The sequence below is a fragment of the Phalaenopsis equestris genome, unplaced genomic scaffold (assembly GCF_001263595.1).
Source record: "Phalaenopsis equestris unplaced genomic scaffold, ASM126359v1 Scaffold000425, whole genome shotgun sequence".
Classification (NCBI taxonomy): Eukaryota; Viridiplantae; Streptophyta; class Magnoliopsida; order Asparagales; family Orchidaceae; genus Phalaenopsis; species Phalaenopsis equestris.
Genome location: NW_018164866.1, coordinates 16,456 through 42,873, shown reverse-complemented (window position 1 = coordinate 42,873; position 26,418 = coordinate 16,456). Strand labels below are relative to the sequence as shown.

Below are 26,418 nucleotides of genomic sequence, written 5' to 3'. Positions count from 1 at the left end.
GATAAGGCCACATGAAGGGGGGGGGGAATAATTATTCCGGTAAAATTTCCTAAAACTCGATTATAAGATAAATAGTAGGAGAATGTCACCATAATAGAAAAGCCACAAAATCCCCATGCTAGAAAAAAAAAATAGAAATTACCAATGAAAGCTAATTCTAAAAATAGAAAATAATATAAATAGAAGATAATAAAAAAAGAAGATATCAAAGGGAGAAATCTATAAAATTCCGACAACTCACTCAAGTTGGAGCATAGATATCTATTATGTCCAACTGGCTTACAAAGAACCCAAAACTAATGCTCAAGAGTCATTTAGTGAAGATATCTGCTATTTGATGCGTTGTGAGAGTGGAAGGCATGCAAATAGTTCCACAATCAATCTTCTCTTTTATGAATTGTCTATCTAGCTCCACATGTTTGTGTGATCATGTTACACTGAAGTTTCTACAATGCTTATGGCAACTTTATTATCACAGTACAACTTCTTTGCATGTTATGCAGAGATCTGTGGCTCTTCAAGATATCACTTTAGCCATAACATCTCACATACTCCATTAAACATAGCTCAATATTCTACCTCGGCACCACTCCTTGCCACCACATTATGTTTCTTACTTCGCCATCTAACCAATTTCCCCAAACATAAGTACACTATGCGGAGATCGATCTCATATCAACATTTGAGCCCGCCCATTCTGCAACATCGGTGAATGCCTCTATAGCTATTGTCTTGTCTTCTGAAAGAGTAAGCCCTTACTTGATGTACTTTTTAGGTATATGGAATTTTGTTAAGTGCTTCAAGGTGTTCTCTAATGATGAATGCATAATTTGACTTACCAAACTTACAACAACAGTGATAGTTGACCATGTGTGACAAGTATATCAACTTTCCCACCAACTTTTGACAACGAGTTATATTCACTGGGTCACCTTCCTTCTAATTTCCCGGTTTTTGATTGAGATCAATTGAAGTGTCTAAAGGCCTACAACCATTCATCTTAGTTTCTTTTAGAAGATCAAGAACATAATTCCGTTGAGAAAAAATGATCCTTTTCTTCAATTTAGCAATTTCCATGCCAAGAAAATACATCAAAGATCCTAAGTCCTAGGTATAAAGAACTGATTAGAGGGAAGCCTTAAACAAGTTCATTTCATATATATCATCTCCAGTGAGAATTATATCGTCCGCACACACATCAATATATTTATTTTCTCATCCTTTGAACGTCTGAAGAACATTGTATGCCCTCCTTGCCCTTAGGTATACCCCTAACCTTTAACAAACAATATAAATTTCTCAAACAGCACTCTCAGTTATTGTTTTAACCCGTATAGACATTTTTTAGTTTGCATGCATTTGTTCCTTTAACTTCTCACTAAATATTGGAGGTGCATCTATGTACACTTCTTTCTCTAAATACCCATTAAGAAATGAATTTTAATATTCAATTGTTATAGGGGCCAGTCAAGATTAGTTTTAAGTGACAGAAGAACTACTGTAGAGTTTAGTTTTGTGACTGGGACCCAAGTAATCAATGTCATAGGTCTGAGTAAGTCTATTGACAACCAGTCGAGCCTTGTACCGTTTCAGAGAGCCATCAAAATTATACTTGACTATAAACATTCATTTACATCTAAAAATTTTCTTCCATTTAGGTAAATCAATTAATTATCACGTGTCATTTTTTTCTAAAGCTTTCATCTCCTCGAAGACGGTCTCCTTCCCCTTAGGAATTTTCAGAGCATCCCAAACAATATTATGACTCTCCATACAAGACAAATGTGTGGTAAAAGCTCGAAAAGTGAGTGAGATTTTTATATGACAGATAATGAGATGGATGTTGGGTGCAAGACCTCACCCCCTTCCAAGCAGCAATAGGATTATTGTCAGCATTAGCTTTAAGATTAGGGCTAGACTCAAGTTCAAGACTAGAACACTTAAAACTCAAAGATGACGTGGATATAAAGTAGAGTAGACTGGTCATGAGGTAAAGTCTAAGTGGGGACATTAACAGGAGGCTTCATGGATTTTGGGCAATGCAAAGGATTCGTAGATTTTTTTTAGTTGTCCTTTGTCGTGAGTAACCAGTGTCAAATAATATCAATATCGTAGTTCTTTTTCTTGTTTGTTCTTTGTTAGTAGTTATAAGATTATGAACATCATAAGATGGAACTATAGGAGAATTTGAATCGTTTTCAAATTTTCAAAAATTAGAACTATTTTTTATTCTTGATATAATCGAGCTTGGATTTTAAGGTTGAACAATCAAGGTTGGGAGGATATAATTTTGTGAATTTTTTGTTTGAAAAAAGTCCTAAAAATTAGTAGTTGAATCTTTGTTTTGTCCCTCCCACCTTGAAGATGAAGTGAAAAAAAGTGTTGTAATTCATAAGGTGACATCCAAAAAAATAAATATTTTTTTTATGAATATGATTAAAACATGTAACCAGGTGGAAGCGTAACCAACACACATTTTATAGCTCGGGTTTTAAGTTTTTCTTGATTATGACTATGAATGTGAACAAATGTTTATATTTAAAGGTAAAAAAATAAAAGTAAATTTATTAGGTAAATTTTATGAAAAATGTCAAACGACGTTTCAATTTCAAAACTTTATTGGGTGTTTTATTAATGAGGAATGTAACAAAAAGAACATCTTCACCTTAAAGATATTTTGGCTTTTGTTTTATAAATAGTAATGCTCAAGCAATTTCCAATAAATATTTGTTTTACTTTCTTTGTTTTGGGGTGTCAACACAAGAATTTCGATGAACTATTCCTTTTTCAAAAAAAAAAAAAACTCAATACTTTTAAAATACTTTTGGTTATTGTCACTGTAATATTTAAATATTTTTTTTGAAATTGTGTGTGTAGCATGGTATACAAATTTTAAAGTTACTTCAATTTCAAATTTTTTTTTCATTAAAAATACTCAACTTAATCTTGTGTAATCATCAGTAAAGGTAACAAACCAAATTTTTCGAGTGTATAAAATGTTTGCAAAGATCCTAGATATCATTATGAATCACAAAAAAATTTGTAGTTGGAATGTAAATTTAGGGAGGAATAAATGCATGATGGTGTTTAACAAACTGATAAACTTTGCATTGGAAAGATAACAATTTTTATTTTGAAATAAACTAAGAAATGTGAAATTTAAATATTGAAAACTAGGATGACCTAACCTATATATCATATCATAATATCGTCTTTGGAAAGAAAATTAGAATTCAACAAGTACTTTGGTATTATCTATTCACATTAAGTTCATCGTCAAAATAATTGAGTTCATTCTTTTCCTTGTCACTGTCAATCATCCTCCCAGTGGTAAGTTCCTTAAAATCACAAGAAGAAAAATAGAAATTAACTTGACACTGATAATCAAAAGTATATTTGCTAATGGACAATAGATTACAAGACAAATTAAGATCATGAAGCATATCACAAAGAGTTAAAAACTAAATTAGATTGACAGTTCCTATCCTGACGATTACAAAAAGGGAACAATCAGCAATTTTTTTACTCTTTTAATGCCTGCACAATGTTTATATGATGAAAATAATTTAGAATAATAGTTTATATGATCAGTTGCACGGGAATCAATTATCATAGAATGAATAAAATTATTGTTAACACCTAATAATGCAGTGGCTAGAGAGTTACTTCTGTACTAAAAAGGAAAACGGAGTCGGTGATAATTTTGGAGATTGAAACAACTTGTGTTGGTGTTCTAAATGTTCCTTTGTGAAAGGTATTGCATCCGAGTTTATAGAAGGCTCTTGAGTTTCATTAACAGTGGCTTGATAGGCCCGACCTTTACATTTAGATTTTGGTCTCCAATTTGTGGGTTTACCGTGAGCTTCCAACATGTCTCTTCCGTATGTGATGATTTTTGTAATGCTCGCAACATCATGGGTAGGGTAACTTGGTTTTGAAATTATTGGAACGAGTAGAAACAACAGAATTTTCTGAGCGTCGATCATCGCTTATATAAAATCATCAAAGGAGAGAAGAGGATTAGTCCGAAAACTCGAGTCTATTTTATTCGCAAGTTATTCCGCGAATAAAGCTTAGTAGAGGAGTTAGTGGCTACAACAGAGAAGAAGCAGAAAGGGTTGAAAAAGATTAAGTATTTGATGGGCTTACTTCTGATCCAGTTTAATTCTTCGGTTTACGACACTCAAGAATGGAAGTCTTCTCTGTAAAAACTAGAGAAAAAGAAAGAAGTCATCTTTCCCTCAAATTAGAAAGTCCAACGGTGCTGAAGACAAGAAGAAACCAACAAAAGAAGAAACCAGCGACCGAGAAGGCCACAATTAAAAAAAAAACGATGGATGAGAAAGAGAAGAAAGCAGAGATGGTGAAGAAAATCTCTATCGCAAAAAAGCCTTACGCTAAGAAGTGGCTTTCAGCGCCAAAGTAGTGTGATAAGGAGTTGAAATCCTCTGTCATAGTTAGTCTAGATCCCTTGAAAACAGAATCGCGAGGAACTCTCAAAATCGAGTGGAAGCATAACCATATCCCTCAAGCACCACCGAATAAAGTGATGTTAGTTCTTCGAATGTTGAGATCCAGTCGTTGCCCCAACTAGCTCTAATTGCAATTGTATCGTGAGGGTCTATGAACGCTGCAGTCCATTTGTTGCCTTCTCAGCGAGCTCTAATTGTGACTGTCATGCAAGGGGTCTCTAAACACCGCGATCCAATCATTGCCTTCCCAACCATTATCTAGTTGGTGACATTCCAGTTGTGATCCAGTTGTTCCCTTTTCCAGCTAGCTATAATTGAGAATGTATCATGTTAGATTGATCACGAAGAAAAGAACCTACAGACGATCTCAACGAGATTAGGTCATCGTTTTGAAGGCGAAGATGAGTTCTGATACCATATAATTTTTTTGAGGAAAAAAATAATTATTCCTCTTCGATTTCCTAAGACTGGATTACAAGACAAATAGCAGGAGAAGGCCAACCACATTTGGACAGCCAAAAAATCCTCGTGCTAAAAAAAGGAAAAGGAAAATACAAACAATAGCTAATTATGAAAGAAAAAACTACTAAAAATATAAAATAACAAAAATAGAAAATATCAAAAGGGGAAATCCCTAAAATTCCGACAATTGAGATAAGTCTAATTGTGATCATTATAAAGATGACTTTATTTAGTCCATGATATTACAAAATAGAAGAATATCGGAGGCGCAACAAGATATGAATGAGCGAAAGAAAAGCAAATAAGTATTTCAAAAATTAAGAAATGGCAATATAAAAAGCTGCTTTTTAGTAAAACTGCAATCCAAAGAATAGACTCGGAATCATGTTCAGCAGTGAATAGAGCAATGTAAATGGCTGAAAGTGACAAATCCAATCAATTCTATTTACCATAGCAAAAAGTTTGATATATGCTAATTTCTATATACAATGCAAAGGGAACAATTAGATGTAAGGTATAAGTAAGGTATAAGTAACTTGTAAGGTGCAAGTAACCTATGGGATCCATTGGTGCTTCCCTACAGAAATACAGCATCAGAAAGACAGTTGCATGAATTTACCTGAAAAACAAGCCTTTTCTGTCGTCTATCCGGTAAGGGGAACTCAATTTTACGATCAAGCCTACCAGGACGTATAAGGGCAGGATCCAAAGTGTCAGCACGATTGGTTGCCATTATGACTTTAACATTAACAGTTTGGTCGAATCCATCCATCTGTAAAACCAATGGTGATAAATATTTGGATTATAATTTCAACCAAAAAATCATTCATTATCATACTAATACAAGCTAGATCCTCTACTAACTTAAGGAAAGGAAAGAACATTCTTTAGACTGACATTATCAACTCAGCTTAATTCTATATAAACAACTAATGGCAACAAAATAATGAAAAAAACTTATTTATGAAGGAGAATCATTTTGCTTTCACCGGCGAAAGCTTCTTTCTATTTCTTCTTTGCATCTTTTCTGATTTTTCTTTAAAGCTTCTATAAACTTATTTGAAATCATTTTGTAGCAATTGTAACCTTTGCTTTCATCAATAAGAAGGGTTGCCCAACCCTTCAACAAAAAAAAAAGTGAAAGACCTTAAAGAGGCCTCATTCCTCTTTTATGTCAGATTTCAATTCAAATCTAAACCTAGAAAGCGTTGTTTTAAGATCTTTTATTATTTTGGAATAAATAATCCATCTGACCTATTCATGTCTTCAGTGGAAATATTAGTTCCTTATTTAAAGATTTAAACTCATCAAATAATCTAACTATAACAAAGATAAAAATTCCTTTTTTTTAATAGCTACTTCAATTTAGCCTACGTAATTGTTGGTTCACTGCATAATCTCTCTTTTCTTCCATACTCACCTACTATATTTTTACCTGCCTAGTTTATTTTCTTTTTGCAAATCTTACGCTGTTCGCTAGGCACTGTTTGCCCTTCAGAAAAGTCCTCCAAATCCTCTGTTCAATAAAAAAAAAAGCATTCAAGGCTTTTATCAAATGTAGAGGCCCCAATTTTACCCACCAAATTACCATAAGCTTCATTATAAGATATCCTACAATGTCTACAATTTATATTGATTATTTCTCCAATGATGAATTATTGATCCACAACAATATTAATATTCAAATGAATAGTTTTACCACTAAAATTAAATTCAATTTATGTTTCATGAGGTGAAATTTCTAAGTAGATTCTCAATCTAAATGAATCCTCGTATATTAGATTTTTCTTGTTAAAAAATTCAAACCAACTGATTTTTGTAAAGTTGTTAAAATATAATACCTTTGATAATCTGATATTGGTCATGATATTGTTTATAGTTGACATTTAGGCACAAGGTTAGACTCAAATACTATATCAGATGTTAGATGCCTTGAAGTGTAGATTTTCAAATGTTATTATTTGAAGTAATATATGAAATCACGCACATGACATCAAAACAAACAGTTCAAAGAACGTTAAATAAAACAAAAAACTAGCTCTTAAAAAAATAGAAAATATTTAAAAAATTTATAAAAAATAATTTAATGATAATCCAAATGAAACCAACAAAAATGGCACAGCCATTAGAAAAGACAGCAAGCTTTCAGAAAAGTTCACCATCCACCGCATGTTCTTTTTAACAAACTAAAATAAAATTCAAAAACTGTGAAAATGAAAAAACTAAAATAACACGAAGTTCATAATGTCTATTTACTCGTCTCAACACTCACAGCCTACACTTTTGAAGAGTATAAAGTGTATGCTCCTCTATTATATGTTTGGAATACTATACTTCACATCAAAGACCGGTTGAGACGATAGAATAGAAAAGCCAGTGTGGAAGACAGAAAAAGAGTTAACTTCAAGAAATGGCATTTATAGGCAAATTGGTCAACAATAATTGATTTAGCACTGGATTTCAAAAGGAAATCTGATAAAAAAAAAATGCTTGCTACAAATGCCTCCCGCAGGCCACACCAATTTATTAAGGTCAGCTAGCCAAATAAAAGTTGAACTAATCAAGCATCCTTTTGAGGAGCATTCAAGCAACGGAATGCCATAAAAAAGAAACTGATGGAAGCTGGTCAGCCATAAAATACGTACGTCAATAGCAATTTTATCTTTAAAGTGCCAAATAAAAAGTTTCCTTTTTAAAATCATGAAACTGATGGGATGGTTTGATTCAATCATTAATTACTATATCACAGCTCATTCCCTCTGCTTAGAACTAAGATAATATTTCTAAAAATTATACCTGATTCAAGAGTTCCATAAGAATACGCTGAACTTCCCTATCAGCTCCAGTTTGTGCGTCAAAACGTGCAGTAGCAATGGCATCCACCTCATCTATAAAGATAATCGCAGGGGCATTCTCTTTAGCAAGACGGAATACATCCCGAACCATCCTCGGTCCCTGGTTAAGGTGTAAAAAAAAGCTACCTGTTGTCAATTGAAGAATAATATAACAATACAATAAATGGCACACCAAGGGTACCATGGTAGACAGGTCATGATGGGAACTCACCTCGCCCAAGTACTTCTGAACAAATTCTGAACCAACAACTCTAATAAAAGCAGCAGTCGTATGATTAGCCACAGCTTTAGCAAGCATGGTCTTCCCAGTACCAGGAGGTCCATAAAGAAGAACACCTCTAGGTGGGTCAATACCTATTTGCTTGTACAATTCGTGATGTGTAAGGGGTAACTCAACTGCTTCACGGATTTCCTGTTTCTGAATATCACAACCACCAATATCCTGTGTAACAAAAAAAGACATAATTCAAAACAAGTTCAAAAATGAATTACCAGTAACAAAGGTACACTAAATTAACATTTATAAAATAAGTTCAAACATAATCTTGTCATTAATAGATGCCTAATAACACTGCGTTACGCCAGGGTCCAACTTAAGGGCAATTTAGTCATTTGTCATTTATTATTGTTTGGTATAAATATAACTAATATTTTTAGGGTTGGGATTATGAATGAGATTGTTGTCTTTTGAGTCATATGATTAAGGTTTGGGAGAGATTTTCAACCCCTCGAATTGAAGGAATTGGGAGAGATCGCCTACCTCTCGAATTATAGGTGTTTATCTTTGTGTTTTTTTAGTTATTTGGATTATTGAAGAAAATATTTATTTTCTCAATTTCTGAAAGGAAATCGGTGTTGTTTCCTATCAAATGGTATCAGAGCAATAGATCATTGGTCGTCTCCTTCACGATTCGGTGATCTAAGCAGCCAAAGATATGATCACGACTCTTTTGAATCGTGGTATGCCTAGATATAGTCGTTGTAAGAGCTAGTTAATAAAGCAATGTTGGGATCGCAGCATCCAGGCCATGACAATCACGAGATAAGCTCCTTGGCAACGAAGGACGCGGCTTAACAAGACCATAAACTCATTCTTTCGCCTCCTCCCGTGTCGTCTTCGCATACAGTCGTGATCAGAGCTAGCCCGGGAAGGCCCCGACGTGAAGACTCATAGCTTACTGACACCCGAAACTCATTCATTCACCTCCTCCCATGCCGTCTTCACGTACAGTCGTGATCAGAGCTAGCTAGGAAGGGTCCGATGGGATTGCAACCTATAGAGGTTCCGTAACTCCCACCTTTCTTTAGTTTCTGCTCTGTACTTGCAACAACGCGATTAGAACCAACTGAGGAAGGCCACGCAGGGTTTAGACCGTAAGAAATTTGAAGGATCGCGACATACAAAAGTTCTACGCCTCTCTTGATTGAAATTAGCAATCGGGACTACGGCGTAAAGGAGCACTTATGAAGAAAACTCATGATCAGTTGCAGCGACGTTTATGAATTTGTATTGTGGCTTCCGAATTTCTGAGCAGTTTTCAATGGTTCCATGGAACCAGATGCAAGAATTTTGAGATTGCAGCATTCAGAGTTCTGTGCAAGCCAAACCCGTGTTCAGAAATTTTGAACCTCGTGATTTCAGGGTAAGAGAGTTTCAAAATCATGTTGGGACTAATGGCAGCCAAGAAGATGCACATGCTAGAGGAAAAATTAGCAGAAGAGGTCAGTCAAATCAGATCAGGGATAGAGGAGCATTTCTTAGCCATTAAGGGGAGGATGGAGGAGAGTTTCACAACCTTATAAGAAATAATAAAGAAGATTGTGAAATCTCATACAACCCCTCCACCACCTACAAAGGGACTGAGGAATGGTGTCTGGAACGAACGAGAGCAGCAACAATCAGAAGAATTCATGTAACATCTGAAAACATCACTGCCTTAGGTGGAGGAAAGAATGGGGAATGGACTCGAGTGTCAGCAATTGGAAGGAGTGAGACGACATCTTAAAGAATGGAATGAGAGACAACAGGCATAATGAAACGGCAGGCAGTTCGGGATATAAGACGATCAATTTGAAGGATTTTGACCTGGTACAAAAAACCATGGTGGATGGGACCTCGGCAGGAGCTACATCCAACAGCACCAGTGCCTTTTATTGTAACAATCTTCTAGGCCAAAGGCGAGTATGGAGCTTATAGGGACAGATGAATTGATTATAGAACGCACTAGACTTATAAAAGAAGGAAAATCAATATGGGTTGAGAAAGGGAAACCCACCCCTACGTTATGGGGGGGATGAACTTCGAGTAAGAGATTTGGGGGGAGTAAACTCATGCGTAAGGAAATTGAATATGTTGATTTTTGAAAAAAGGGATGTCTAGCATTGGGTCTATCGTGTGGAGATGTACTTTGTTGTTAATGGGTTAACTGAGAAAGAGAAATTGATGGCGGCGATGTCAAACAAATAGAACCTGGGAAGAGCTCAAGGATCAATCAATGGAGCATTTCAAAACCACTTGAGATGGGGAATTACACAAGCAGGTTTTTTTGCATCAACCTAGGAAGGGTTTGTCATGGAGTATAGGGAAAAATTTGAGATGATATCTAATCGTTTAAGAGGGATATAAGATGAAGTGTTGGAAGCCAGATTCATGAAAGAGTTAAAACCAAAGATACAAGCATTACTTCATCTGTTGAGACCACGAGGATTTAGGAAAACTATGGAATTAGCACAGTGGGTCAAAGACAAAAATGCAATGAAATGAGATACTAAGAGTAGCACAAGTATAGCGCCACACCGTAATGTTACAACTACAATGATACCAAAAACTTAAATAGTTGTAGTTTGAAAAGAGACTATGCATGACAAGAATCACAGATCACGACCTAAAGCGACACTAAAACACCTTACAGAGAGAAATTTAGGAGAAGTGAGCCAAGATGTTATGTTTTTGGTATGATGAGAAGCTTACTCAAGGTACTGTTGCAAGGATCGAACATTACAGGGATCATAGAGTATGATGAAGGGCAGATGTGAAGAAACAGAGATAGCGATAGTGAGGAAGAACACCCTAACTTTTTCCCACTTTAAGGAAAAGATGTATTTTGAGGGGAGAGTATTGTTATGTTAGGGCCTAATCTGAGGACACTTTTGTCTTTTATTAGCCTAAGAACAATTTAGTTATTTGTCATTTATTATTGTGCAGTATAAATATGGCTAACATGTTGAAGATAGTGTTATGCATGAAATTGTTGTCTTCGAGTCTTAAGGATAGAGTTTGAGAGAGATTTCATATATCTCCAATCATAAGAATTGGGAGAGATCGCCTACCTCTCGAATTGTAGGTGTTTATCTTTGTATTCTTATTGAGTTATTTAGATTATTGAAGAAAATACTTATTTGTCTTAATTTCTAGGTGGAAATCGGTGGAGTTTCCTATCACATTGCCTCCACTATAATCTATAGGATAGAAAATATCTTTGGAATATTAGGGTCATGGCTGCATCCATCAACCCCTAGCAAGGAAAGCTAGATGAGGTCAAACTAGGATACAAAATTTGCATTTGTAAAAGCATTCTTGCAATAGGTATGCCCTTTATGCCATAAATACCACCCAGGACTGCCCTCATCCTAACACACTCAATTCTGCGAGCAAGTGTATAACTTCCTGATAGATTAACCCCTGGCAAGGAAAGCTAGATGAGGTCAAACTAGGATACAAACTTTGCATTTGTGAAAACATTTTTGCAATAGGTATGCCCTTTATGCCATAAATACACCCAGGACTGCCCTCATCCTAACACAAATCTACGAGCAAGTGTATAACTTCCTGATATGTAACATGGGCTGATGAATACTATCAAGGGCATCCAAAAGTTTCTATTGATCATGATCTAACTTCCTCAATCAGATCCAACAACCATGATGATCGGAATTTCAAGAGATGTTTCCATTATTTGCATTTCAAGTTTATGTTCTTGAGTACTTATTTCATATATTTCATAAGTTTCCACGAGTCTTTATCTAAAAAACCCTCATTAGTATTTTGGCTATGATCATACAACAAAATAGGGTGACCTAAATGCTCAGAAGCAGCTGTCTTTCATGCGAAAGTGTTAGCCAAAAGTGAACATGAAGAACAACAGGACAATCACAGAAAAAACCTATCACTGAGATTTATGTGGCTCAGCTTAAACAAAATCTATCACTACGAGAGAAGAGAAAAAATATAATCCATTATAGAAAAGTCACAAACAAAGTAAAAAAAAAAACACTCACCAGCCGTTCCCAAAAGCCCAAGTACACCTACCCTCAAAGCAGGAGGGAGCTATGAATTTCTAGATAGTGATGATACTATTAGTTTATCAAGAAAATAGCGATCAGCACAAACATGAACTTTGTTTAACTTCCCTTTCTCTCATATTTCTTCTTTTACGAACCACTCGGTTCAAGAATTCCTTCCAACTAAAGTTTCAGCACATCTCAATTTTTAAATAATCAAGTGATCAGCAATCCACATCAGCTTTATTGGCAAGCATGCCCGTCGATAGCGCTCAAGCACAAAGCATCAATGCATTGTACATCATGCAAATTTGCATGCCCCTCTATGTAGAGGTATTGCACCCATAATTGAAGAAATCGAAAGAAATGATTTTAATTTAAAATAAAAAACTAATTTTAACTTAAAATTATCTTAAATATAATTCAAACTTAATTTTAGCTCAAAAAACAAATATTTTATTTTTATCTAAATAGACCTTCTACATAAATCTTGGCTTATCCTAACAATGTATTGGGTAAAAAACCTGACATTGAAGATGATACTTCTAAGAATGTAATATTTTTTTCAACTTGCAAGTATTTTGACTAGTCATGGTCCCTCCCCGTCTATTCTTCCGCTTTTACCGTGTGTTGGGCCTCAATCTTTCCCTGCTTTATCACTCATTTCATAACTGAGTGCCACTTACTTAACATCATGGGCAGTTTTTCCAAACCCATCAAACAATTGATCCCATAATCTTCTTGTTGTTGCATTGTAGATATATCACATAATTCAACTAGTCATCAATCATTTCCCTTCAACATAATGAAACCAGCACATGCTCGGGAAAGTTAAAACAGAAAATATTTCTATTGCCAAAAGGAAATTAAACTTAATCTCATGAATCTCAAAGATATTCAATAGTTTGTTAAGAGATTACCTATTTGTTCCTTAAAGTCAAGCTTCTTTTTTAAATGGGATTATTTTCACTAAATTAAACTGTGCTAGACATAAACATACACGAGTGCGTATAACTAACATTTGCAACAAGTAACAAACTCACTAGTTGTATTAACATATAAATTATATAATGACCAGTATTCAATGAGAAAATAGAGATTAGAAAGAAGAAAATGAAAGCATGTAGAGTTAGATTCAACAAATAATTATTATGCCAGAAACTTCAATTCATTTCCAAACTACCAATTCATCAATGAATTACCAAAAAGAAATCACACAAGAATGAATATACGATTTTCCATAAGCATCCACTACTCTGGCAAATTTCATAAAACTATTTCCATGAAATATTCTATCAAGTAAATTTCACAAAAACGAAAGCTACTGCCAATCATTTACATGTCAATAACTTTGGGATATGAATATCATCAAAATAATCAGATCTCACAATTGTAGTATTCAAGGCCTTGACACAGATGATAAACTGACTTTAATCACTATTGATCGTTCAAGAAAGTCAGCCCAATCCCCGTGAGCCTCCTCGACAATTGAAAGGGTTGACGCAGAAACGTATACTATGAGATGGATTATTACGAGCCATATCTTCTCGGATGTTGTGTCAAGGTTTCTATACATGAGGTTGAAATTTCATATGGCTGTAACCCCCATAGTTAATTATCATAAGAAGACTACTTGGGCTCAATTTAAGGCCTTAAATTTAACATTTTATGGTTAAATTTGATTGAATGATGAATAGTTGGGGTGATGAAAATAGAATAGATATCATGATTCATCATCCCAGGTACACCAATGAACCCAGTATGTCAACATAGTTAATTACCTTAAGAAGGTTACTTAGGCTCAATTTTAGGCCTTAAATTTAGCATTTTATGGTTAAATCTGATTCAATGATGAATAGTTGGGGTGATGAAAATATAAGAGATCTCATGACTCATCATCCCAGGTACGCCAATGAGCCCAATATGCCAACATAGTTAATTACCTTAAGAAGGCTACTTATGCTCAATTTTAGACCTTAAATTTAGCATTTTATGGCTAAATCTGATTCAATGATGAATTGTTGGGGTGATGAAAATATAATAGATCCCATGATTCATCATCCAGGTACAGCAATGAGCCCAATATGCCAACATTAAGCAAGCTGTAATGTCCAAAAAAAACTGATTAGCAAGTTGTCTCATCTCTGATATCCTGAGAGATGCGGGTACAAATAGAAATGTACCAAAGGAATATTTTTAACATTCATGTCAACTTGTTTACTAGCAAAGAACTAGCCGTAAAAGTTTCACCACATAGTTCAAAGACATAAAGCATGATTAGTAGAAGTTCAAAGATACTGAACAATACTAGCAAGAGCTCAAATGCATGGTGAATCAGTTATTCATGAGTTTCAACTGGACTCAAAGAAGGATGTCTAAGACAGATGTTGGATTTTTGGTTATATAGTTTCAATTAGTGAGTTTAATTTTTTTATTAAGGAGTTCGTTAGTATGAGAATTGACATGAGTTCAATTTGAGATGGGCCATACAACATTAAAAGGCCGAAATTTTGAGTTAATAAATTAGCTCAGTTTATATCAACTCAAATAATTAGTATGAGATTTACATCCATTTAAAGGCCCGTCCTCTGATTCTCAGCATATTTTTTTAGTTTGTGCCAATCAGAATAAATTGGGACGGAACAATAACAGTAGGATTCAGCCTACCAACCTTAAGAACATAGATAAATCAACAATGAGTATTATAGCCTAAATTAAGTTCGGTAGCCCATTTAATTAGAACGAGTTTACATTCAATAAAAGGTCTACTATGCGTCATTATGGTTCTTGATTTGTGTTTGATGTTTAGAATAAATTTGATTTGAAAAATAGGGATTATTGCATTCTTTGTGAGTTTTCCTCAAGGTTGAGGCTTACAATCATGAATTTTATCATGTCTATATATAAAACTTATACCTTGGATATTGGAATCGACCCAACAACAGTAGAGTTCATGACAAGTAACTCAATAAAAAAGTGGGGTCTAAATAAAACCCAAAAGCTTGAACTTAATGTTTTTAATAAGTTGATAATTGAGATAATCTTAAAACTAACCACAATTTCTTCCTATTTTTACAAGTTAAGTTTCATAAATCAGGTCATCATGACCAATTTGAGTCAATTTGACACTAACCCGTCATGCTTCAAGTGTTTATGATGTCAAGTTAAATCAAATTAAAGTTTAAACAAGTCGATTTGAGGTATGGTAAAGACAAGTTTGGATTCAAATTTTCAAGCTATTTAATAACATGTTGAATTTAAATTGCTTCTATTCAATTTGGATCAACATAATCACAAATCACTGACCTAAATTGACGCTTGTACTCTAAAATACCGAGAGCACACCAATCACAGGGTTTAACTCAAGATAAACAGCGTCAACAATAATAGACGCTTACACCCCTATACGCCACCTAAAGTAACATCGCTATAGCAATTCAAAATGAAGATTTTGTCAAGCAAGTAAGACAATTGAGAATTCCTTGCAGCGAAAATCAAACAACTATGGAGGACTGCCACCAACTAAAAGAAGAAATTGATCTTCTTATCTTACAATATACACTTGAGGCATTTCCACAAAAAATAATAACCACACCCCAAATAAAATCAACAAAAAAACCACTTCAGATGTAAATAAGTCGAGTCGGCTTGTGAGCCGACTCAAGCTCTACTCGCAACAACCAATCAACCGTCCAATCAAAAAACCATACAAAATATCAACCTCAAGTACAACCCTAAAAGTTAAGAATTTCAAGCTAAACCATCATGCAATGAAAGACCTCACCTTGGCCAAAGGCATCATCAAAATCCCACTAGACAAGAAATTCTCACTCAAATTATGAAATTAGGGACAAAGCTAATATTTTTGTTTGGTCCCTAATTGACATGCCTAGGATTGACTCATAAGTCATCACACATCCTAAAATACTAATATAAGATAAAATTAGCATGCAAATAGAGAGGAAACTTTGACACAATGATCCCTCGTCATTGAAGTATAGAAATTCATAGCTGCAAACTTCATAAGAGAAGCTCATTTCTCATCATGATTGATAAATGTATTACACAAAAAAGGCATATGAAAAAGTTGCATTAGCATCAAGTATAATTACATAAAAAGTCTACCCTAACAATAATTATTATCTTCTAAGGACTGAGCAACTAATTGAAGCTATAGTCAGGAAAAAATTGTGAGTTTTATGGATGCCTATTTAGGGCAAATCAAATCCAATGGACCCTCGAGATAAAGATCACACTTAATTCCTAATAGATAATGGTTTATACTACACAAAGTCATGCATGTTGCCTTGAGATTGTTAGTGCTAACTATTAGAGGTTATTCAATAAATTTTCAATGATTTCATTGGTCCTTCCGTGAAAGTGTATATATAGGATATGCTGATCAAAAGAATAAAATGAAAAAAAAAAAACAAATTCAGAACCTTTACAACTATTTCCAAATTATAACCATATGAAATGCTCTTTAGAAGCAACTTTAGAAATAAATTTATTGGGATCTATAACTAATGAATTGTGGTCAATCCACAGAAAGCCAAAGCCCTCCTCATATAATATGAGCAAAGATTGAATAGATCAATCATGAGTCTTTATCATTTCCTAGTTTGATCTACAAAAAGGTATCTTTAATTCTTTACAAATCCCTAGAGGTTCTTGACGAACTACTTTTCTTAGAGTCGTTGAATACCAACAAATTTTGTAGCAACTCAATGTATACCTTGCTACTCCCATGCTTCTCTCCAAGTCTGTCTTAGGGGAGACAATAATCTCTACCAAGCCGTCTCCACATAAACAATAAGGACTATCTTGATGCTTAAGAAGTGGAACCCACATCAAATGTAACAAGCCATTAAGATACATACTAAAACATTAAAACTCATTAAAAATGCCAAACAAAATGAACTTGGCATTAATCTACTCAGGTTGCAAACTTTGTTCAGACTTTTAGACCCATAATAGTGATAACCAAACTCCCACTAAAAAACAAAACTCAAAAAACTAGGCATCTCAAACCAATCAATAAATTGACCAATAAAACTTAGAAAGTTTTGGCATTCATATTAAGACTTAAACATACATAAACTCCCAAGCGTCGCCAACCTCATAATTGATGATACAAGTCCTCGAGTTAAGCCATCACCTACTCTAGCATCAAAACTCCTTGATGGTCAACATAACTTATGGATCCTCCTAAATTTCGAGCGGTGAAGTTAGCCTATTATAAATCTTACCTAAGGCATTAGAATATAGACTTTTCATTCCCATTAACCAAGTGGAAATGAAGCCCTATTTTCAAGACTTCGTGTTGCCTGAGATTGTCATGTACACTGCTTGACAATATATTCGGATTCCCAATTAGTAGTATCACAGATCAAGTGAAACTTTCAAGCTAAGATTCAGAGCTTGCACGATATGTCAATAGCCAACTCACTACTATCTCAATTTTATGAATATGATTTGAGGCATCCCTGAGAGAAGAAAACACATGAGCTGATACACATTGTTAAAATTAGCATCATCCCCTACAAAAAAATAAACAATAGCATATTAAGAACTTCCTTATCCTAGCATAATCATCCATCTCCACCCATGCACAAATCAATGTTATTGATGATTTTAAAAAAACAATAGTCGATTGACCCTTTCATTTCATATTTAAAGGAAGGTACCCGCTATACTAAAGTAGCTTGTAACCGCAAATGCAGTGCTAGTCATTTCATCCTAATCAATAGCAAGTTGTACAAGAAATTTGTCAACCCATAATTCAATTGTTTGCCTCCCTCAAAACATTTTATATGAATGAAGGTCCAACTGCCATGAATCAATTATAAACTCTTTACCATCATTTAATATATATATATATATATATATATAATAAAAAATCAACCATCTACAATTGGTTTATTTATCATATATTATCTTGATGACATTTGCATTAACTAACATGAACTCGATAAGTTATTTTCAGCAATTGAAGTTAATAAATTGAGCTTCTTCATGAGCATCAACACTAACGAGAAAAACCTTAAACTAGAACAGCCTAGGCATTCAAATAAATTTTGCTGTCAATTTTCTAATGGGTTAACATTTTCCCAAAAACTTATTGGCCATGTACATTCAGATTAAAAAATCTAACGAAATAATACATAATTGCTAATTCATTCTTTCATAATGTAAACTCTAGTCACTCCTCCAACAAAACCATTGCTAAGATATATAATATAGCATAAATAAGAAAAAGGAAATCACTTGTATTGTCACTAGTGAAAAATCTCTATTAACAATGAATCAAACAATGTTAGAAGCATAGCAACCTTAATGCATGAAAGAAAAAAACAATAAAGTAAAGACCCACTATGAACTAATCCAACATTGAAGGCTAGAAAACAGCGGCAGCGTAAACATGGTGTAGAAAAATGAATGTGAAAAATACATCTCATAACACTCGAATAATCAAGCAATGAGAAGCAACAAATAAAGAATGAAATTACAAACCATAAGGAGTGATTTCATGATGTGCTTAAACAAGTTACCGTGCAAAGCAATGGCATGGGACAGCAAAATGGTTTGTCCTCTAACATCGAAACAACACAAGCATATTAATATGAAGATGAAGATAAAGATTGCACATAAGCATTGACCCAAACTAGAAAAATTTAAAATCCTAGAAATTCTTGACTAAAACTTCTAAGAAATTATCTTTTTTTTCCGAAAAGTAGTGGGCCTCAACTTCAAGATCTAAGGTGTGCAATGACAACTTCAGCAAAATAAGAAATAACTACTGATTCTCCTACGCAATGAACAAATTCTAGTCACTTCTATGACACAAATGCTAACAAAAATAAGCATGTCCCAAAAATAAGGAATACTAGATATCCATCTAGGTCGCTACCAAAAGAAATATCTAACTGACAACAACCCAAACAATGTGAGAGAAATACCAGAAACTTCAAGATTTTAAGGGGGGAAAAAAAGAAAAGCAAAGAATATCTATCCAACATTCAGAACTGGAAAACATAAAGCTTATGTAAATCTAGTGCAGAGACATATGTTCTGAAATGGTTTTCAATTACCATCACATTGCAATTGTAGAATAAGCAATGAGAAATCACACATGAAGAAGAAATTAAACATCATAAGAAGGAATTCCTTTGCATGCTTAAACAAGACACCACACCATAATGGTATGCAACAACAAAAAATTGGTCATATCCCACTATGAACATGACATCATGAGCATATCAATAAAGCAAAAAAATAAAATAAAATAAAATAAAATAAAAAATTATAAGATATAGGGCATGTGCTGGTTTCTACAACAAGAAAATTAAAAAATATTATCTTAATAAACGCCTCTATATGACACATTTTTCTTCCGAAGACCTATCTATTTCTTGGAAAACGTCCAGTGACACAACCCTTCGCAAAAGTGGTTAGCCAATCACTTTTCATAATCCAATTATCATAGATATTCCACTAAATAAATAATATGAATAAAGATATAAATGATTTTCAAGGAAAAATTTTTCCAATTCCTCCAATTAATAATCAATTATTAGTCCAATGTCATTTCCAATCATACAATTATGGGCAATCAAAAGATTAAAATAGAGTTAAGAAACATACCCACCATCTTTCCTACAACATAACTTGTGCCATTAAAACAAGAGGGAGGAAAATGCGTAACTAGAGTTGTCCACCACATACAAAAGCATAGTTTTTCAGATTGGCTAAAGTATTAGGTTTATTAGGTTAGCAGAATTCCAAATTTCAAAGATTGCCATAGAAGCAAATTTAAATAGTAATCAACAATCGATCTCCAACTCCTACACAAACTAATGAGCACCAGGTATCAATCGACTTCCTTCATGTTATCCAATAAAGAAAGTAAATGAAAGGGGCTAATATACCGGCCCAAAACTATAATCAGACATCCTAACAAGAGGAAGCCCTAACCTAAATTCCAAGGAAACCACACAACAATAAAACCTAAAAAGCGTATGGTTTTGCTTACGTTGTAGGTAACATCAGGTTTCTCCGACTGGCTGAGGAGGGAAATACTCGAATCGGCCTCAGGCGGCAGCACATCGACGAGGGCATTAGAATGTCGGTGAAGAGCGACGGACGCGGATGGCTTAAGTAGCTCACGGTTGATAGTGCTAAGAATCCGAACATAGTAGTTCGATCCAGTGGTAGAACCGACTATGCCATTATTCTGATCGACCATCTCCATGAATTGGCCGATGACGAGTGGAACCGACTGGATCCGCTTGACCTCCTCCTGGGCGCGAAGGAGCTCACGCTTAAGGTTCTTATGCTCATCCTTAACGTACTCTTCCTGAATGTTGATGAACTCGAGCTGTCGCTGGAGAGACTTCAGGCGGCCATATAGATCCTCCTCCTCGTCTCCGGAGATGACGGCGTCCGTCCGTACAGCAGAGAAGCTCGCTGGTGGAAGATCTGTCGGCGTCGGAGGTGGTTTTGGGTCGAGGACCATCGGCGCAGAAGCCATGAGAGGACGTTTTGGAAAGGGCGCTTTGCGGTCCTCTGTTAAGGGTTCTGAGAGAGAGAGACGAAGAAAGACGAGCAGCTGTCGGCGATGACTTTATCGCGCAAGCAAACTATTTCATTCCAGCGGCCGTCAATGAAATTGGGGAATTACATTTATTTAAAAACTAATATTAATTTTATTTTTTTAATAAACCAATTATATTTTTTATAATAAATACCATGATCAAATTATTAAATATTTAACAAAAAATAATAGGGACATAGCACATAATTCTTATTTCTATATTTACATTTTGGTGTCATAAAATTATACATGAAGTGAATTTGACATTTTAAAAATTAATAAATGTGATATTTTTTATGTGTTGTCAAATATTTAAGATATAGACATGTAGATATGAAAATCTAATTTTTAGATATGATTGTGTGATATGTACATAAATAATCCAAAATAATAATGATTAGAATTTTATTGTGAAATTAGATATTTGAATAAGAAATTAAAAAATAAAAGTGAGTGTAAGTTTTATAACTATTTGAGTTTAAAGTATTATGCATGCTATAAAATATCATTTAGATAAATTTTCTCAAGTTTTATTATAATTTATATGTTTGGATAAATAATAAATATTAAAAAAAATCTACTTATAAGTGACATATTAAAGTAAAAGTACGTCTAAGATCGTTGTTGGATCATGATTAGTTTGTGGACTCACGCAAATAAGAAGCTATAAAAATAAAATGGCTTAAGCCCAAAAAGATAAGAATTGAAAGAGAGAGAAATAATTTATTTTAATTTATGGACATATTTCCTCTTATATTACAATGATCATGTCTATTTATGTAAAGTTGGCTTATACATTATAAATAAAGTATTTGATATAAATAAAATCCAATATATCTTTGATCTATTATCTTTGTCTTTTTTCTGGCATCAATATTATAAATAGTATCTTTCTAATAATATTTTATATTAGTAATCGTTCCTCATAAATATTTTTTTCTTATAATTTTCACATATGATAAAGCTTTTATCGATTAGCTCGACTAAGGGATAATTGATCTCTTGGGAGATTTGGTCATCTAAGAGAGTTGATCTTCATGGAGAAGATATCATGGGAGAATTAATCTTATAGAAAAGTTGGTATGTTGGGAGAGAAGATTCGATCTCTTGGGTGAGCTAACCTCTTGGAATAGTTGATTTCTTAGGAGAGTTTATTTTTGTAGGGGAGTTGATATTTCTGAGTGAGTTGATCTCCTTGGAGAAGTTTATCTCCTTGGGAGAGATGATCTTGTGTGAGAGTTAACCTTCTTTGAGCAGTTGATCTCCTGAGAGAGTTGATTTTCCTTGAGAAGTTAGTGTCCTGAGAGTGGTGATATATTGGGAGAGTTAATCCCCCCAGAAGAGTTGATCTTTTGGGAGAATTAATCCTACTTGAAAAGTTACTAAGTGATATGTAATGTGTCGATGCACGCGTAAATTACACAAATATATATGTCGATCAAGTATTACATGGATTTTGTGTCCAAATATAGATCCCACATGAAACATGTGATTCTTTAAAATGGTTTAATTACTAGTTAACAAATCTTATTTTCAGTTCATAAGGTTTTGAAATTTGAGTTTTTAAAAGTTTCTAAATCTTACTTTTAAGGTGAAAGGACCAAAAGTGAATAAGTTTTCCTCCTGGCTTGAAATTCTCCCTTAAATTGGTTTCAGTAAAACATAAGTTTCTCCATGTGATTCTTCTATTGTTGTTGGCAATCGAAGTCTAATACTTCTTGCTCTCTTTTGAGACATAACAAACATTGAAGTTATATGTTATGATTAAGTTTCCTAATCTTGCAAGAACTCCCGGACATCCACATTCCCCAAAATCATTGCAAATATCTACTAACAATATTTTTATTTTATTAAGTACTTCTTTTTTAATAAAGTTGTGATTCTAGTCTTCTTCTGATAGTCCTATTTACAATAATTTTTTATGATCCAATCGGGCAAATTTAATGTAAATTTAGCATGAAAAGCTAAAATAACAATATTGATAATCAAAGTTCAAGAATCTAGCACGTATTCTCATATATATTTTAGAGAAAACTAACCTAAGGAAAAAAAGTTTAAGAAAACATGATTTAAAATAAAAACATGAACTTCATTAATCATCCAAACCAAGTTTACAAAATAAAATGAATAGAAAGACCAGGTAAAAGAAGTCTTGCTCCCAAGAATATATTGCTCTAATAGATCTCCTCCTTTGCTTGGTTCACTCATATTTACTCAAAGCACAAGGATAATGGAAACCTATGCATTAAATGTAGAAAATACACTTCTTAAACTCTCACTTTTGCCTCCCAAAACCCCCTATTACTGGCCAAATTGTTAAAGAACCACCCAAACTAATCAAAGTTGATTGAGATCATTAGGGGCATCATTAGGGTAGTGTTGGGGTGCAGGTATAGAACAATGCTCTTTGGGGAATTATGGCTCTAAGATAAGGGCACTAGAATGTTATCATATGACATTGTAGTGTTGTGCTCTTAGGTTTTGGATGCCAAAATGGACTTCATCGGGCGTTGAGGAACAGCTTCAAGAGCATTGAAACATTATTTGGCATCGCAGTGCTATGTCCTTGTTGCTAAGGCACCACTTTTTAGATTTGGCAATATTCTCTATGTCCTAAGTTTGTTCCCTATATATTGTAATGTAAATAAAATATACCCATGATAAGTATAAAACTGCCACACTAAATGTAGGAAAAGCACTATATCACAACATCACATTTCACATGTATTAAATTCCCCCTCAACTTACATAATACTTGCCCTAAAATAATTTAATATGTAAATTTAAATTTTTGAAGTTGTCATGATAAATCTTATCTCTTGATTTCATTGGTCTTTAATAATATGATAAATATGTTCAATAAAAGTTCACAAATATTATTAAAGAATTGAATTATTATTAATTAATAATATCATTACATCACTTATTTTAGTATTCTTTTAATGCAATAATTCTTAAATCACCTAATGTATTTCTAACTAAATAACTTCAATTAATTTGTATATATAAAGTTAATTTTGCTTATCAATCAAATAATCTTAGTTAGGATGTTCTTATCTTAAATATAATAATTTTGATTTTTTTTATTAAGTAAAATATAATCTTTTTAATTGGAAATGGGAATTGATACCATTTATTTATTTATTTTTAGGCTTAATCTCAAGCTTTTTCTCACCATATGTATATATTTGTTAAGAGGATGAGAATTAGTATATCCGGTTAAGTTTTTAAAATGATTTTGAGTATGAATACCTCCTAACTCAATTTAATAAATTACTTTCTGAAGATTATTCACGGTTTCATAATGTCATCGATACAATCATTGATAGGGTTGTTTAGGTTGATACATATTAACTTTTAATGCATGTATTCATTTAAACTTATTTATCCAGCTAAGTTAAGGTGTTTAAGAATTTTAATATTAATTGAATTATTAATTTTAGTAAGACGTTAGTTATTATTAAGTTAATAATTAGTTCAATAGTTAATATTCTTGTGTCACTTTCAATAATTTTATTTATATATTATCACATCACAATGAATCTAAGTTAAAACCACCTTTTATTTTAAAATTTTAAATTTAGATATGGTTAATCACTTAGACACAAGTTTACTCCCAGCCAAATTTAAGACATATATAAAGGAAAGATGTAAAACATGTATAATAAACTTATTCTAAAACAAAATGAGCATTAGAAGTAGAACAATATTATAATAGAAGGAAAATAACACGAGTCAAACATGATCACAAAAGAGAAACTTTAAATCAAAACAATCTAAAATGTTCACACATAACATAACAACAATACACATATTACAATAAATGAAAAATATCAAGGTCAAATATGTTCTTCCTTCTCATCAACTTCATTATCATCATGTCTACCTCTATCAATTGTGCCAAAGTGGTGTAGTGTTGAAATTCTAGGGCATTGAAAAACTGGACGGCATTAGGATCCATGTTCAATTAGTAATGCTGAAACATGTTGGTCAAGGTTGAGTTGAAAATCACTTGGTACTTGTACTGCATTAGATGCTGGTCAATGTAGTTATAGAAATTTTGCCCCATGTCCTTATTCTAGAGTTGCATGTTAGTGACATCTTTGCTCAAAATTCATAGTCTCTCAGTCATAGAAGAAGTAGCGGGTTGATACACCTAAAATAAATAGTTTTTATGTACACATTCTTATACATATTTTTGATATATTGCACTTTAATGAAAGATATTTTTGTGTTTTTCTTTCAGGTTACAATCAAATAGATGAAAATGGAAAAAGGAGTGAAAAAAGATCAAATTTGAAGCAAAATGAAGAAGGTGCAAAAATGAATTGTGGCGCCTAAGCGCCCAGGACTGGCGCTTACGCGCTAGTTAAACAGAGAGAGCCATGCCTAAGTTCCAGGTACCATCGCTTAAGCGCCAGAAATAGTTGCGTGATGATTCATTGAATCTGGATGAATTTTTGAAGAGGTGTTGTTGGCATCAATTTTTGATGTCACGAGTGTAGGGTGTCCACCCGCATGACTCAAGATAGTTTACGGTTTGTCTGTGACGTCCGATAGTTCAGACACCTACTCGAGACCTTTTCGACGCGTGTTGAGGGGCACATAGTCGGGGTCTTTTTGCTAGGCTATGACTTTATTTTAGGTGAAGGCCGGTCGACATTTGGCACGTCAAACGACTCCAATCGAGGCGAAAAATATTATGTGGCGCGTCGCGCGTGATTTTGACTCAAATTGACCCGATCATCGGCAAAGTTGTCTAGACGACCCCAGATGATGAAATGGACCCTGCCACTATGTCTGGAACGTCGATTTCACTTACGAGGGATGTTAACTTCGCTACGGCTTCACCGGCGGGGTGAAAATGCGCAAATTATCATTTTGGGCACGATAGTCGAAAAAGTGGAAATGACCCTGAACGACAAAATGTACTACGCCAATGCGTCCGAAACGTCGATTTTAGCTAGGGAGGACATTCATTTCAAAATGACGGTGCGTCTGGCTAAAATGCGTAGGGAGACGATTATTAAATTAATAATAATTATTATAATAATAATAGACTAAAAATTAAATTAATAATGTTAGGATTAAAAGGGAAAAACTTGTCATGTATATAAACCTTGTCATCCTATTATTCCTTCCCATTTATAAAGAACTATTGGATAAGAGAAATAATGGTGGCACTAATTTTCTCTACAAAACTTATACCACCCCTTTCTTTGGTTACATTCTCCACTTTCTCCTTAAGACTAAAACCTCTCTTCTTTGAAACCAGAAAATCATTATACCTAACAAAAGCATCGACACTCATGAATTTTTTTGGCCTAAAAAAATGTTGGACACTTAATTCATTTCATTTTAGGATCCATGAACTATAGAGAGAAGAGAAGAAAATCTCAAATAAACAAAATGAAGAGCAAAAAAATATATGAACCTAGAAGCCTTGCTTAGATCCTTCCTCCCCTTCCTAGGCACCTCAGCTTCAAAAAACATTTGAAAATGAATCGGCCAAGGGGGTCAAATTATAGGAAACTAATCAATGACATGTTTTTGTATGTAGATGTTGTGGTGCTAAAATAAGATTTAATAAAAGCATAATGATGTACTCGAATGTATAAGCACTTTGTACAAATTTTAGCTCAAGTGCTATGGCGTAATGCATTTATTATTATTATTATCATTAACTTCATGTCCAATATATCAGGTTGACCACTGTTGAAATGCTCCTAGCATTGTAACGTATGCATGAGAATGT

General features: G+C 33.8%; 1 protein-coding gene across 1 annotated transcript in view; it reads right to left on the bottom strand.

Annotated features, from left to right (window-relative positions):
- LOC110027350 (26S protease regulatory subunit 6B homolog) overlaps positions 1-20,723 on the bottom strand; it is a 27,209-nt gene extending 6,486 nt beyond the window's left edge. Inside the window, exons 1-4 of the mRNA XM_020728735.1 lie at positions 20,103-20,723; positions 8,001-8,231; positions 7,731-7,889; positions 5,554-5,706 (exon numbers count right to left, since the gene is read on the bottom strand). Of these exons, the coding sequence (XP_020584394.1) occupies positions 5,554-5,706; positions 7,731-7,889; positions 8,001-8,231; positions 20,103-20,600 (1,041 nt within the window). The 5' untranslated portion in view covers positions 20,601-20,723. The remainder of the gene's footprint in view (positions 1-5,553; positions 5,707-7,730; positions 7,890-8,000; positions 8,232-20,102) is intronic.
- Positions 20,724-26,418: the final 5,695 nt, after the last annotated feature.